The sequence below is a fragment of the Erinaceus europaeus genome, chromosome 9, assembly GCF_950295315.1.
Source record: "Erinaceus europaeus chromosome 9, mEriEur2.1, whole genome shotgun sequence".
NCBI lineage: Eukaryota > Metazoa > Chordata > Mammalia > Eulipotyphla > Erinaceidae > Erinaceus > Erinaceus europaeus.
This window is the reverse complement of record NC_080170.1, coordinates 8827644-8844203: the sequence shown is the minus strand read 5'-3', so window position 1 is coordinate 8844203 and position 16560 is coordinate 8827644. Positions and strand designations below refer to the sequence as shown.

At 50.4% G+C, this 16560-nt stretch overlaps 1 protein-coding gene across 1 annotated transcript in view; it reads right to left on the bottom strand.

The window, feature by feature from the left end:
- Positions 1-12164, bottom strand: part of NSG2 (neuronal vesicle trafficking associated 2) — a 31572-nt gene extending 19408 nt beyond the window's left edge. The window contains exons 1-2 of the mRNA XM_060197027.1: positions 11954-12164; positions 10772-10922 (exon numbers count right to left, since the gene is read on the bottom strand). Of these exons, the coding sequence (XP_060053010.1) occupies positions 10772-10900 (129 nt within the window). The 5' untranslated portion in view covers positions 10901-10922; positions 11954-12164. The remainder of the gene's footprint in view (positions 1-10771; positions 10923-11953) is intronic.
- Positions 12165-16560: the final 4396 nt, after the last annotated feature.

The following is a 16560-nucleotide window of genomic DNA, read 5'->3' as shown; positions in this document are numbered from 1 at the left end:
AAAAAGGGAAGGACAAAAAAAAAGGAGTGGTGGATTGGCAGTGCCGGCACTGAACCCCAGTAATAACCCTGGTGGAAAAACAAACTCTTGGCATCATTAACCTCAGCCATTCCTCACTGTCACCCACAGAAAGGGACAAGTTAGATAATGAGCCTGAGTCTTGGGGAGCAGTAATGGCTTCCTCCTGTGGCAGAGACACTAGGAAGCCACGGTTTGAACCTCAGCTTCAGACTCAGAACCGAACACCTTCCCAGAAGGTCCCCAGCCAGGAAGTGGAATGCCTAGAATTAGATCCCAGGACAGCTGACACATAGTAGGGTGGGTCTCTGTACTAACTGTGGCTCGAATGGAGAGAAACCACCTCGACCGACACCCTCCCACCTCCTTCCCTTCCTCCTGGGCCCTGGAAGCATGACAGTAGGCCTGGAACACAGGAACCAACAGGAGTGCTGTGCAGCCTCTTCCACTCACAGAGAGGGAAATGGGAGCCCAGAGAGGGAGAGGAGCTTGTTCTGGGTCACAGAGACAGACCAGGAGTGGGGGTGGGGGTGGGGGGAAGCAGGGGTCTTTTAGGGATCTGTCCTCTCCCAGTTGAGGGCTCCTTCTCTGGCATTGAGCTTCCCCCTCTGGCAGGACCTGTTTCCCCAGAGGCTGGGGGGGAGCAGGGTGTCCAGTGGGACCTCAGATGGACCGTCCATGGATCACACCTCCCTCTGGTCCAGAGGTCTAGCCCACACCAGGGCTCAGGCCTCCTTGCTGCCTGGGACAAAGCCCCCAAGTCCTGCAGAACTGAGACCCTGACTCTGGGCCTGATCCCGTGTCAACAGTGACAAGAATTTGTGGCAAACACTCAGCATGCATTCTCTGCCTTTCTTTGCCCTTAAGCAATCCTCAGGAGATGACATTATTCTCAGCATACAGACAGCACGGGTCAGAGTGGTTAATAATCTGGCCCTGAGTAGCGCAGCAAGCAGGTGGTAGAGGGAGGGTTTAAAGCCAGACCACCCTGCTCTAATGCCCCCTTCTGAGGTGGGGCGCCAGCTGGAGCTGGTCACTCCAGGGCTCGAGACTGCCACACCCACCATCAAAGGAGGTGATTTATCATTACTGTTATTATTGAGGGGGGAATCCCACTAATCCACCATTTCATTCAGTGCTGGGGCTTGCACCCGGGGCCCCAAGACTGAAAGGCATGCTTTCTACCACTGGGATATCTTTCTGACCTCTGATTTTTTTTTTTTTAATTGGAAATTTGGCACACTGGGAAGGGGGAGGAGGAGGGCTACCTCACCTGGAAGAGTTCACGAGAACCAGGGTTCAGGTCCTGGCACCACCGAAGATTACCACAAACGGCACTGGAGTTTCTCCATAGATAGTGGAGTAGGTCAGGTGGTGGCCCACCTGGTTGAGTGCACATGCGACAGTGCTCAGGGACCTGGGTTCAAGTCCCAGGTCCCCACCTGCAGGGGTGAAGCTTCACAAATGGTGAAACAGGGCTGTAGTTGTCTGTCTATGTTCCTCTCTCTCTCTCTCTCTCTCTCCCTCTCTCTCTCCTTCTCTCCTTCCCCTATTTCTCTCTCTAAAAAGTGTAGACTAGGAAATTGGGCCAGGGAAGTCAATCACTGGTATCACACATGCCTGAGACTCTGGATTCAGTACTGGAATCACATAAAAAAGGAAGATTGAAACATGTACACAGGATTGGTTGGATAATGGCGCACCTAGCAGAGCACACACATTGCAGTGCATAAGGACCCAGGTTCGAGCCCTGGCCCCCAAGTGCAGGCGGGGGGAGCTTCATGGTGAAACAGTGCTGCATGGCCCTCTCTCTTTCTCTCTCTCTCTCCAAATTTTCCTTACCCTCTGAAGTTCTCTGGCTCTACCCAAAATAAATAAATAAAAATTTTAAGTAACTTCTCTTCAAAAGATACTATAAAAAATTTTAAAGCAATATTGAGCATGGACAAAAACATTTTTGTAAAAAGAACCATTTTTTGTTTAAAATTACAAAGAATTTGATATTGGGTTGTTGGAAAAGTCATAATGTATTCTGTCTGTCTCTCTCTTTTTTTCCTTCAAGGTTATTGCTGGGGAGGCTTGGTGCCTGCACTGCAAATCCGCTGCTGGCAGTTATTTTTTCCTTTTTGTTTTTTATTGGATAGGACAGAGAAGAATTGAGAGGGGTGGGGGTGGCGGAGATAGAGAGGAAGAGAGAAAGACAGACACTTACTTGCAGACCTGCTCCACCATTTGTGAAGCGACTCCCCCCCACCCCCCCGCAGGTGGGGCTACGGACTCAAACTGGGATCCTTGTGCTCTGCACTAAGTGCGCTTATCCCGCTGCACTGCCGCCTGGCCCATCACAATATAGTCTCCATTATCTTTTTTTCTGTGCAAAAATGATCCGTGGCTTTTCTGACAACCCAGTGCATGGAATGGTCATTTCACAGCTACTGACTGGGATTGCTGAACTAAGCTAGAGCCTTCGGCCAGCTCTGCAGGGTGATTAGTCAGTCTCTGCAAGCAGAATGAGGGGGCGCTGTGAGCCAGGCATCTGCCCAGCTGGGCATACCAGGGAAGCAGCTGACCATGCTGCTCTGGGCCCGTGTCTCAGGGAGAAAAAGACACCCTCTGTGAAGGCTCAGCCAGCAGGTCTCAGTAACAGAGAGAGGTCTCCTTTGCCCAACATCCTTCTAGACCTGCCCACTGGGCACTGTGCCCTGACCCTGACCGACATGTGGCACGTTCATCCTCATCTTTCCAAAACATTGGCTTCAGGATTCGTGCTCTGCATGTCCCGTGAAAGAAAGGGAGCCATGCATGCCCATGGGCACCGTGTGGGCAGTGGGGCATCTCCTGGGCTCTGCTGTCAGTGGCCTGGTGGGTAGGTTTCTTGCTCATGTCTCAGGTCAGAGATGCTGAGAGCCTGCCCACAGCCGCACAGGGAAGAGAGAGCTGAGCTGAGATTAGCACCAGGTCTCTGTGGCGACATGGGGCTTGGGGTCTACCACGCAGAGCTGGAGGGGGGCAGGACGCCAGTAACTCTCCGCAAGGAGGCCTGTGTTCCTGTGCTCCTGAGAGGAGGGGGCCGTTTCCTCGAAGACGTGTAAAGACTTAGGAACCAGAAGGAGGGGGAGGGGAGCTTGCACAAAGCTTGCCAAGTACATGGTTCACCTGGGCCTTTGGCAAGGTGGAGCTGTGCCATTTGTGGGTCTGGCACCCCTCAGCTGCCATCTCCTGGCACAGCTGCCGGAGGGTCGGGCGCCACTGACTTCCTGGGGCAGCTCAAATGCCCTCAGCCTCTTTCTGCATCAGCCTCCAGACAAGTGAGCCAGAGGCAGCAAGGTACCCTGGACATGGGTTCAAACCCTGGCACCACTTACGAGTACCTTGAATGGCACTGAAATTGCTCCATGGATGAAGCGGTGCTGTGGTGTCTCTTCTCTGTGTGTATCTCAGTCTCTTTCTCTGACTCTCCCTCTCTCTAAAAAGCTTGTTCCAACTCATCCAGATCTGTTCTCCTGAATTGTCTCAACTGCCTCAAGTCATGTCTACCTGCCTCCATTCTCATGGAGAAATGGAGCCCACTGTCCAGTGAGACTAGGCAGGGGGTGTCACTTACCTAGAATTCCTGCAAGGCAGGGCTGAGCAGAGGGCTCAGAGCTAGAGGGAAAGTTCCCCCAGAGTCAGCCTGGAACCACCAACCCACTAACCACCCGCTCCCACAGCCACTGGCCAGTGTCCCCTTCTACCACCTCCCTCACAAGCATAGCAGAGGTCTCTCCACCATCTCCTGCTTTCCTTCCTTCTTTTCTCTTCTCCCACCATTCACAGGGGGCTGCAGGAAACCCAGCCACCTCCATCTGGGGGGATGACCATGGTGCTTCAAAGAGAATGAGTTGGAAAAAGAAAGAGACCAAAAGATCAACTTTGCCCCTCATTCCAGGGCTGGCTCACAGTGTTGGTGTGCACGAGACCCCTTCTGTTTCATTTGGTTTAAATCCCCCCTGCTTAACACTATTCTATTTACATAACCACTTCATTCTATTTACATAACCGCTGTTAACAAGCACCTCCCTCCAGGGCATTGGTTCAATCCCCACTGTTTCATGATATGTTTTTGCTCCACCCCCCCTCCTTGTCACACCCTGATCCCTTCTTTGTCACACTCTGATTTTCACCAGTCACTTTTCTCTCCAACCTCTCTATGTCACATCCTGTTTCCACCCTACTTGGCAAGTATATATAAAGACAGCATTGTGAGTTTTAGAGTACTTTACCTTGAGTTTAGCTCGGCTCGGCTTAGATTGCGCTGCATCCTGCATGAATAAAGAGATACTGCCTACAGCTCAACCATGAGTCCCTGGTCGTCTGTTACCCGCCCGTGAAGCCAGCCCGGCGAAAACAACATAACCCATCGAAAACAACATCACAGTACCTGTTTCTTCCTAAAACAGAAATCTGATTCTGTTCTGCCCATCTTAATGCCCCTCAGAAATGCTACCTGAACAGGCACCTGTCTTTCTCCCTCTCCCCAGATCCCACTCTCCACCCCCAGCATGGCCAGCCAACCCACCTCCTGACTGTCTCTCCAACTTCTTCAATTCCTGGCACTGCTGGTCCTTCTGTGCCCCTTAACAGTTCACCTGCCAGGTCCCAGTCAAGCCTCCCTTCTCAGAAGGACCTCCTCTGACCATGCTAGTCTTCTTCTCTGATGCTGTCCTTAATAACCTTACGTTCATCTTGCATCTCCTAATGTCCCACTTGCACACACCTCTGCTGTGTGGTGACTTGTTTGAAGCCCCTCTTCTCCACTGGACTGGAGCCTCCAAGAAGGCAGTGGCCAGACGTGTCTTTTCATGACTGTGTAAGGATAGCCTAGCATGGTGTCTGGAACATAGGAGGTTTCCAACCTTCCAAGATGGCATGGGTGGATGTATGGATGTATGTATGTATGGATGGATGGAGTGGCTGAACAAATAGATGATGGCTAGATAGACAAGTATTTGAATGCAGGGTGGATAGTGAATGGAGGAATAAATAAGTGGTTGAATGTAGGAGTGATGACAGATGGATGGATGGACGGACAGACGGATGGATGGAGTGGTTGAACCAATAGATGATAGCTAGATAGACAAGTAGTTGAACGCAAGGATGAAGGATGAATGGATGGATGGACCAATGGATGGTAGATGAATAGATAAGTGATTGAATGTAGGGATGATGGATGGATGGATGGATGAGTGGATGGGTAAATGAGTAGATGAATACCTTCCAACATGATAACTGTAGTCCTAATTTGAAGGAGTCTGGTAACCTGATGCTGAGGAATTATTCTGATGCAGTCTCCGCCCCCAGGTTTTACCACACCCCGCAGTGCCCCCTTCAACCAATCCTGCCCCACACGTCACCCCTGGTTATTGCCCAATAAAAGCCCCCTCACTCCCCCCCCCCCCGGGCTCTCGGCTCCCTCTCTCACTCTCTCTCGCTGGGCTCCTCCGGGTCGCTCTCTCTCTCTCTCTGCGTGGTGAGGTAGTGGGGACGGCCATTGTCGGCTGACTCCACGTGGCCTGAGCCACCCCCCATCCTATAATAAAGATTCGTGTACCCCACTTGTTCCAGACCTCCTCTCTCTCTCTTCTCCACGGTGCAGCCCGACACCTGGCCACAACAACAACAGTAACCTGTTCAGGAGAGCTGCCATCTGAGTTGGTGTTAGGAAGATAAGTACTGACTTATCAAAGTGTTGAGAATACTCTGAGCAAAAGGAACAGAATATTTGAGAAAGCATGAAAGACCCTGGGAAGAGTAGGGACTCTGGGGCAAGGTTTCTCAAGACTTGCCACTGTTGACATGTCTGGGTGAGATGATCCTGGGTGGGTGGCCCATGCACAGCATACACTGAGCACCTTTCCTGGTCTCTAGTCACCAGATGCCAATAGCATGTCCCTTCCAATTAGACGATCGGAAATATCCCCGGACACTGCCAAATGTCGTCCAGGGGACCATATGATCCCTCTTGAGAACCAGTGGTCCAGGTGCAAAGTGGGCAGGGGCAGAGTTGGAAGTCAGTGGGCAGACAGTGACATGTTTGGGGTTTGGGGGCTGTCCCATCTGGGGATGCCTAGAAAGGATCCCACAAGAGAGGGCCCTGGCCCTAACTCTAGGGACACTGCGTCAGGTGACTGCGGAGAACTAACTAGAGTGATGGATGGAGCAGTGGGGACCCATCTGGGGAGGCAGTGGCCTCCTCCTGGGGCAGGTACCATCTCCCAGCACTGGGAGGAAGGGAGCTCTAGAGGCTGTGAGGTGCTCTCTGGGCCTCACCCCTTCCCCCACCCGTGGGCCCAGGAGTCTGGAGGGGAGTTCAGGAGGAGCTTGACCAGAGGTGAGGGACTGTGGGGCTCCAGGTACCTTTCCCAGGTAGGATGCTTCTCATTCACAGTGTGGAGAGAATGGTATATTGGGATCCCAGACTGTTGGTATGCTTCTGGATTCTGCTTATGAAGCCTTCTGGTTTTATCGTCACACTGGGTTCGCTTGTGTGGCTTGCTATGTGTTCTGTTTGCACGTCCACTGTTGGCTGGGCACTCCCCTGCCTCCGGGATATTGGTTTGGTCTCTCCGCCCCCCCCCCGCCCCGCCTCTATGATATTTGGTTTAGTCATCTCTGGTTTGCGTTTCTTCCTTCTCCCCGCCCCCTATCGTACATACTTCCTTGGTTCCTGACTCTTCCGCCGGAGGAGAGAGATGCAGGACAGAATTGTGTTGTGATTAGAAGAGATTAGTTTTTTGAACTACATCCCCACTCGTGAATAAAGATTGAACTGCATTCTCAGCTCAGCCACGAGTCTCTGGTCATCTCTGTCTCCCGTCCGCAAAGCCAGCCTGGCAAAAATGACACCAGACCATTCACAGTGTGGAGAGAACGGTATATTGGGATCCCAGACCATTCCATTCTCTGTGGGGCTTGGGCACATCACTCACTGAGGTGAGCCTCAGTTTCCCCATCTATGAGTGTGTGTGCTCAACCCTGACAGAACCACAGTGACACATGAGAATACCCCGCACAGGCCTATGCACAGTCTAGAGCAAGGGCTTGGCCAGTTCATGCCCTCCATGCATCCTCCAAGGAACCTTCCCCGACTCCCCATCCCACACCAGTGGGCATTTAGTGACCAGATCTAAAGGTGAACGCCAGCACCACACATTAAGCACACTCTGTGCTGTAGATTTTAAAAACAGAAAGCCAGGATCTAACACTGAGCCGGATAGACTTCCTTCTGGTCACTGAGAGCTCCAGATACTGACAAGAACCTAATCAGAGAGCTGCCAGCTGTGCCAAGGCAGACTTGATCTTCTCTGCCACTCACTCTGAGAGCTGGGTTCCAACAGGGTCATCCTCACTGTCCACAAGGCTGAAGCTAAGCATGGTGACTGCTGGCACATAGAAGCTTCTCCACAAGATTGGATGGATGGATGGATGGATGGATGGATGGATGGATGGATGGATGGATATAACTAAGTAAGTATGTATGCATATATGTATGATAGATGGATATATGAAATGATGATGGTTGGATGGATGATTGGACAATTGATGGGTGGATATAAGTATGTATTATGGATTGATAGATGAACCAGTAATGGATGGATGGATGGATGATGGGTGGATGGATGAATGGATGGATGAATGGATGGATAATGGATGGATGGGTGAATGGATGGATAATGGATGGATGGATGGATGGATGGATAATGGATGGGTGGATGAATGGATGGATAATGGATGGATGGATGGGTGGATGGATGGATAATGGGTAGATGGATGAATGGATGGATGGATGACTGGATAATGAATGGGTGGTTGGATGGGTGGATCAGTGAATGGATGAGTGTGTGGATAGATGAATGGATGAGTATATGGATATATGAACTGAGAATGTCTAGATGGATGGATAGGTGAGTAGATATGTGGACTGACTGACAGGTAGGTCAGTGGTAGGTGGAGGGGTAGGTAAGTGGATAGATAGATGGATGGATTATAGATGAATGGACAAAGGGAAGGCGGATGGAAATGCAGCTCAAGCCATTGGCCAAGGTAAGCTAGGCCAACGACCTTCGGCTATGGCTTCAGGGTCTGTGACAGTCACTAAGCATCGGGAGGTCTCCCCTTGGTTTTTTTTAGTGAAATTCACTTTTAACACACCTGCTCTAATGGCAGGTCAAGATCACAAATCTAAATACTAGTGCACATGCGCGAGTGCGCGCACACACACACACACACACACACACACACACACCCTGCAAATCTAAATCCTAAAACAGAACAAACAAAAATCCCTGCAAATGCAACTTCCCACCCAGAGAAGATAAATCAGAGACCTATGGGAGGAGAAAGGATGGAGTGGCCTCTGGGCACCGCAGGGAGCAGGTCTGTGGACTTTCCTGCTGCGGGAAGAAGGCTCCAGGTTCTATCCAGGAGACAAGCCAATGGAATGCTTTAGGAAGCTACTTTTCTGCTCTGTGCCTGAATGTCATCTTTAAAAACTGGATATAAGGGAGTCGGGCGGTAGCGCAGTAGGTTAAGTGCACATGGCGCAAAGCGCAAGGACCGGAGTAAGGATCCCGGTTTGAGCCCCGGCTCCCCCCCTGCAGGGAGCCGCTTCACAGGTGGTGAAGCAGGTCTGCAGGTGTCTGTCTTTCTCTCCCCCTCTCTGACTTCCCCTCCTCTCTCCATTTCTCACTGTCCTATCCAACAACGACGACAACAACAACAAAAAAAACTAAATATAAATAACAACTTTTTTTTGCGTCCTACTAACAACTGAGAGAAAGCAGGAATAGTGTGTGTGTGTGTGTGTGTGTGTGTGTGTGTACTTGGAATATTACCGAACTCTCATTTGTAAATAAATGATGACTGTTTCTCTCTCACCAGGTGAGTTTTACACCAGGCGCTTCACATGTGAGGCCACACCTAGCTTCGTTCTGACCACTGAGAGAGCTGACCTCAAGAGAGTCCCTTCCCCATACACGCCTCTAGGGGACACACAGAGGTTCAAGGCAAAGCTGCTGGCAGAGGAAGAAATATTCTTCCAGGAACCTCACACAACCTCAAGAGATCCACTACCCTTCTCTTCCTCAGTGGATCTGGCTCCCAGCCCCAGAACTGCCTTGGACTCTTGTGAGTTTGGAAAGCCCATCAAATGTCTCCGCTCCTTTTTGCCTCAAAATGTGAGCAGGAGACCTGTGACTCCCAGGATTGAGTGCATCTAACTCAGAGGTTCTCAACATGGGCCACACACAGGAGCCCGATGAGGGGACTGAGTCAAAATCATAGCTCCAGTCTCCCCTCCAGATTCTGATATCCTTGTCCTGCAATGTGGCCTCCATAGCAGGAGCTTTAGGGTGTCCCCAGGTGATTCTAACACGCAGTCACCAAGCCAGGGTCCCCAGGCTCTGTGCAGCAGACACCCAGTGCCTCCAGCCCCTCCATAAGCGTCAACTGCTGGTTCCAATGTTACTGCTAAAGGCCTTCTCAGCTTCCCAGGATGGCATAAGGATTTCTCCTTTCTGCTGCCCCCAGCCCCCCTGCCCCCCCTCCCAGACACACTGTCACCTTGGCAGGCTCCTTACTTTCAAAACAGATGACTCAGCCCCCAGCCAATCAGCCAGGCCCTTTCTCTAGCTTGGCCCCCTGTTCTGCTCGCTGGGCATAGCCAATTGGTGAAGACGCACAATGCCCTCCTGCCAATGCCAATGCGAACAATCAAACAGATGGAACGAGCCATTGTTCACGCTGCAGCCAGGAAACCCCGTCATTTGCCTCCTCCTCCGACTCCCTCTCTTGACAGGGTGCAAAAGCTCACAGGAGGAAGCCCCCTGAGTCCTCTCAGGCACATCTCCCCCACCTGTGCCCATGGGCATGGCCCCCCCCAAGGGCAGGCACCTTTGTTGGCAGGCACACCGTGTGCTTCCCGGGCCACTCCCACGTCAGGAGATGCATCACCAGCCAGTCACAGGCACATCTCCCCCCACCAAAACGCCCTGCTCTGGCCAAGCGTTTTCCCCAAAGCTCTCCACACTTTGCAGGTGTGTGTCTGGGGGCCTGGCGTGCCTTGTCCTCCCCCCCCCCCCCCCCCCGGTCTCTCTGGAAGGACTTCCACTCACCTTCCCAGGCCACATTCGAATGCGCTCCCCTGCATCCGGCCTAGCCCACTCCAGCCTGGAGCAAAAGCTCCCACCTGGCCCGCCAAGCACTGTACTCATGCAAACGCTAGGCTGCAGCCAGGCCCTGGCATCTGTCTTTTCACCATCGACTTCCAGCCCAGGCATGGGACCTTAGCAGACGCAAACCAAACACCTATTGGAGCACACCCAATTCCCTGTCTTCAGCCGAGTTCTGAATCCGCAGCACCCCCCATACACACACACACACACATACACACACGATAATTAAGATGGATTTTTCTCGGAGGCTTATTAGTATTCATCTGCTGTGAGGAAACTTTACAAAGGCAAGGTCAATGTCCTTGCCCGTGGATGCACGGGGGGAGGGGGATCAAACAGACAAATAAACACTTACCAGAGATCTGAAATCACATAAGAGGCTTGGTGTCTCTGGGAAGGGTAGCTATGGTCTCTAAGGGGAGAGGGGGAGGCAGATTTGGCTGGGGAGAAAGACAGGGTGGCAGTGCTTATTTCTTAAGATGAATGGAGGGATGGGGTGGGGGTGCACACAGGGGCCAAATAGACAATAGCAGCTGCTGTACCTTCTCTGGAGCCGGCAGCTGTAAGTGGTTGACCTCCAAGGGCGTGATGAGGGGCACAGTCTGGAAGCCATCCTCCACCAAGGGTGGCTTGGCAACCTTCTCGCTGGGATTACCGTTCAGCTTCACCATCCTTCCGCCTTCCTTCCCAGACCTGGGGTGAGCAGGGAGGGGTGGTTCCAGTTATAGCAGGAGGCAAGGCGGGCAGGGAGGGAGCGGGCTGGCGACCCAGAAAATAACACTGTCCTCCACAGCCCCGCTCCCAGGCTTCCGGCTCCTCTGCTGGACCCCCCTCCCCTATGATCCAGCAAAACTTGGGATCATCAAAATATGCAGCCCGCTCTTGGGGGCTCAAAAGCCCTCTGATTTGGGGAGGCCCAAATGAACTGGCAGACTCAACACACACACTAAATGTATACATAAATATATAATTCCAAAGAAATATCCAAGATCCCAGAGCTCATGTGGCCACTGCTTTTGAATGGAAAGCTTTACTTTTTCTGCACAAAAAGTATTCTGGGTGACCCTGAAGTGTGATCAATTCCACCTCAATCGACCAGGGTGCTGTCTTATTTTCTTGAGCAGTTTTCTTTTCTTTCTTTTCTTTCTTTCTCTCTCTCTCTTCCTTTCTTTCTTTCTTTTTTTTTTCTTTCTTTCTTTGCAAGCCTGCTTGAACACAGCAAGTGGGTTCAGTGTCTCCAGGTGCCATGTGTCTTTTAATATGCGGTCTGAATAGTAAAGGAGAGTCAATAAAAACCCCCAGTTGCCCGGTGTCCGTCCTTCCTGCTATTCTTCCGTTCCCATGTCTCCAGTGTAAATAAATACATACATAAGCACATGTGTGTGTGTGTGTGTGTATACATGCACATAGTGTGTCTATCTGTGTGGTTCCATGGAAAGTAAGCAAACGCCCCCCACCACCACCCCCACTGCAAGACTGCCAACTAAACAAACAAATCATATGTATTGCTCTCTGGTTCCCATGGAAGTCAAACGGTGCTCTTACCCCCACCACCACCACTACCACCCCCAGAAGCCCAGCACAATTGGATGCCTTGTGTCAATCTGGCTGAGGGAATGTCTTCGACAGAATCGGGCTGTGGTGGGGAGGAGGAGAAGCGGTGAAGGGTTTGGGGGGTTTTCAGGGTATGGGGAGTGGCTGGAGCAGGAACAAATGCTACTTACTGTATGGCACTCTTGGGGGGTCCGAGTTGATCCCAGCCAATTTGAAGAGGAGGGGGGGCTCCCTCCTCAGCTGGGGCTGCTGGTGCTGAAGGGACAGCGCCTCTTCCGAGTCTGGAGTCTGGATGGGGAGCTTCTGGGAGCCAGGCGCCAGGAGAGGAGCAGAGGAGCCAGTGAGCGAACAAGAGAGCGAGGGAGCAGGGAAGAGCTCCTGGCAGCTGCCTGCCAGCTCACTTGCTCTCCCCTCCCACCAGGGATGGGCTCTCACACCATCTGTCATGTAGCACCACCTGCTGTTTCTCATGCAAGGCCACAGCTTTGGCCTGGGACAAAACGGGTTTTTAAAAAGGGGGAGGGGGATGGACAGATTCTGGCTAACAGATAGGGGAAGGAAAAAAAAAACTGTGCACCTTATAAGAAGCAACCCTTATGCCTTAAGGTGAAATGGAGGAGCAAGCATCTTCTTGAGAAGGGAACACCTGCTAAAGTCGCTCCGGAACAATGGTTCCGCAACCAAAAGGGGGCTCTAGCCAGGGCCCAGCAGAGGGAAATTCAGGTCCCTAAAGTGTCTCCCAGGAGGCAGGAGCTGTTCCAGGGCTGTTGCAGACTGTGTCCTTTGCTGGCTCACTGTGGTTTCTAACAGCACCTGCATGGGGGCCAGATGGGGTGTGGAACATGGGGGAGGGAGGCGGGGGAAGCCTGCAGCTCAGAGCAGGACAAAGGTACAGGATCCCCCTTCTCACAAGGGCACTGTGCCCCCCAGAAGTCAGCTAAGGTCACGGCACTGGTGTGGTACTGGGAACTGGACTCTGAGCCCTGAACCATGGCCACCCAAGGTTCCCCCCAGTCTGTGGCATTTGGTGGCTTCCAGGTAGAAGTCTGGACTCAGGGTGTAGGAGTCATAACACCCCCTGCGATTCTGAGGAGAGGGTGCTGGAGGAGCCTCGTCAGCCTGGGACACGGCTCTGAGTGAGTGACCGCATTAGGTCTCCCTGGGGGTCACACTGACACGCTCTCCAGACCCTCCCAGGTCAAGGCCAGCTCTGCTCACTTCTCCCAGCTTTGGCTGAGGTCACCTTTGGACTGCTGGACCCCAACTGCCATGCACAAGCCCCCAGTTGTCACAGCGTTTGTAACTGCACCTCCTCTCACTTTCAGAAAGAACCTTGCTTCACAGGGTAAACTGTTTGGTTGAGTTACTGTCTGCAGGTTGAGCATACACCCCAAGGCCAAGAGAAAACATACACACTCTCTGCGTTGCTCAGTAACAAAGGATGTGTGTGTGTGTGTGTGTGTGCGTGTGTGTGTGTGTTCACTCATGTGTACAGAAAGACAGACGCTCCTGAGACAATGAAGTCTATAACGTGTCACAGCTGCCGAGGGTACGAGTAATAAGTCAGCCTCTGTGTGTGTGTGAGAGAGAGAGAGAGAGAGAGAGAGAGAGAGGTGCTCCAGTGAATGCTAGTCCCCACCCCCTCCTTTCCAAAGACCCGCGTGATTTTCAAGCACAAGCAGTGGCTGGAAAAGTGCTGTGTGGACAGTGACAAGGAGGCAGCTGTGAGCACCTGTGTCAGATCTTATTCTCCGCCCCCAAAGGGAAAGTCCCTTGGACACAACTTGTGACTGACTACCCAGCAGAAGCCCTGAGGGTCTCCCCACCTGAGGGTGAAGACCCAGAGAAGGGCCTGTCTGCGGCCACAGGACTCAGACTTCCTGGCACTGAAGGGCAGCAGAGACGCTGCAGACAGACACTGCTGGGAGGCTGGGGGACCCTGGAGAAAGTCCATGTTGGGTAAATGGCCTTGAGAGAGGCTTAGTGTAATAGATGGACATTCTGTTAAGTTCTGAAACACAAATTTCAGTAGAAAGAAAAAAAAAAGGATAAAGGGACCTGTGTTGGCGACGGGTCTGTTTTCTTTATTTTTCGGTTGTTTATAATTCATTTATTATTGGGTAAAGACAGAGAGAAATTGAGAAGGGAGAAGGTGGGAGGGAGAGAAAAGGGGGGAGGGAGGGAGAGCCCTGCTTCACCACTCCTGAAGCTTTCCCCCTATAGGTAGGGACAGGGGGCTTGAACCTGGGTCCTTGCGCACTGCAACGTGTGTACTTGACCAGATGCACCACTTCTTGGCCCCTGGGCCTGTTTTCCGCTTCTAGTGATAGTGTGCTGATTCCAGTCACTGTGAATATGAAAGTGGTGTCTGTCATAACACTAAAGCACACATAAAGAAAACAGAATAGAATCAATTTCAATGAAATATTTAAAAATAAGTTCAAATAATCCAAAAGAAGCCAATGAAAACAGAGGAATGACAATAACCGTGTAACACATTTGTGGAACTACCCTACCTGAACTCAGAAATACAAGAGCTCAAGTAACGAGACTGTGGAGACTCCAGAAGGAAGCTGGGGAGTTAATCCAAGTATCTGTTTATTCTCTGTGTACTGTTTCCTCCCTTCCTTCCTTCCTTCCTTCCTTCCTTCCTTCCTTCCTTCCTTCTTTCCTTTCTTTCCTTCTTTCTTTCTTCTTTCCTTTATTTCTCTTTTTCATCTTCAATTATTTTTGGACAGGACAGAGAGAACTTGAGAGGGGAGAGGGAGATAGAGAGGGAGAGAGACTTGGGCTGGGTGGTGGCGCACCTGGTTGAGTGCATTGTCACAATGCACAGGGACCCAGCTTTGAGCCTCTGGTCCCCATCTGCAGAGGGAAAGCTTTGCTAGTGGTGAAGCAGGGCTGCAGGTGTTGTTCTGTCTCTCTCCCTTTCTATATCCCCTTCCCCTCTCGATTTCTGGCTGTCTCTATCCAATAAATAAATAAAGATAATTTATAAAAAATTTTTCTTGAGCTTCATACTATGTGCACTTAACCCAGTTTGCTACTGTGTTTCTACCTCGGTGTCTTTCTTTCTTTTCTTTCTTTCTTTCTTTATCTCTCTTTCTTTCTTTCTTTATCTCTCTTTCTTTCTTTCTTTCTTTCTTTCTCTCTCTCTTTGTTTCTTTCTTTCTTTCTTTCTTTCTTTCTTTCTTTTTCCCCACTCATTTTCTTTCCAAAGACCAAAGTTGAGGGTAGCAATAGCCTTGGACAGTAACTCTCTCTCTCTCCTAACAACCATTGTCATCCCCTGGAGTGCACTGTCTGATTTCCAAGTGTCTGGGGGATTTACCTGGATTGTTCTTTGGTTGTCACTTACAACATGCTATTGCAGTCAGAAGGCACAGTATTTAAGATTTAATTCATTTGGAATTGGTTATTAAAAGACTCTGTGGCTCAGTGTGTAGCCAGTTTTTGGCAAGAATTTCATGTATATTGGGGTGAAAAACATCTTCTTTGGTTGTCTGGTGCAGAGTTTAGGTTGATTTATTCAATCTGATCTTATGATTCAAACCTTCTGCACACTGACTTTTTGTCAGATTGTTATTTTTTTCAATAGGTGTGATAAATATGATAAAATATATCCCACTGCATGTACCCACTCACTTATATCTATTAGACTTTTGCTTATATCTATTAGACTATTGCCTGAGGTTAAGTAACTGAGAGTTGTTTCTTCCAAATAAAACTTTTCATCAGCTTGAGGTTTGTTCATTATCTCTGTAATTGCTTCTCATCTAGAAGCTTCCTTGATCTGCCATCAGTATACCAATAACAGCTTTAAAAAGTGTTTTTATTATCTTTATTGATTGATTGATTGACTGATCGGATAGAGGCAGCCAGAAATCGAGAGGAAGGGAGTGATAGAGAGGGAGAAAGACAGAGAGACACTGGCATCCTGCTTCACCACAACCAAAGCTTCCCCCCTGCAGGTGGGAACCAGGGGCTCAAACCTGGGTCCTTGTGCATTGTAACATGTGCGTTCAACCAAGTGCACCACCACCTGGCCCCACTTGCTTTCTTTTGGTTAATGTCTTTTTAAAGAGTTTTTTAAAAAATATTTATTTATTTATTCACTTTTGTTGCCCTTGTTGTTTTATTGTTGTAGTTATTATTGTTGTTGTAATTGATATCGTTGTTGGATAGGACAGAGAGAAATGGGGAGAGGAGGGGAAGACAGAGAGGGGGAGAGAAAGACAGACACCTGCAGACCTGCTTTACCGCCTGTGAAGCGACTCCCCTGCAGGTGGGGAGCCGGGGGCTCGAACTGGGATCCTTACACCGATCCTTGTGCTTCGTGCCACGTGAACTTAACCCACTGCATTACCGCCTGACTCCCTTGGTTAATGTTTTATGGTACATTTTTACTTAATTTTAAATCTCTCTGAGTTGTTATATTTGAAATAGATCTTGCATGTATTGTGCCTGGATTTTATTCAATCTGAAAAAAAAAACAATCTTTATCTTTTCACTGAATTAGTTCATCTGCAATGAATGTAGTTATGCCTGTATTTCAGTTTGTGGCCAGAGGGATAACGCACTGGTTATGTAGATGATTCTCATACCAGAGGTTCTGGGGTCCTTCTTTCAATCCCTGGCACTATCTTTAACCAGAACTAAGATGCGCTAGGGCCTGAAGGTAGTGCACCGGGTTAAGCACACATACTACAAAGCACAAGGATCCCAGTTAGAGCCCCCCACTCCTCACCTGCAGGGGGGTCGATAGGCAAGGAGTGAA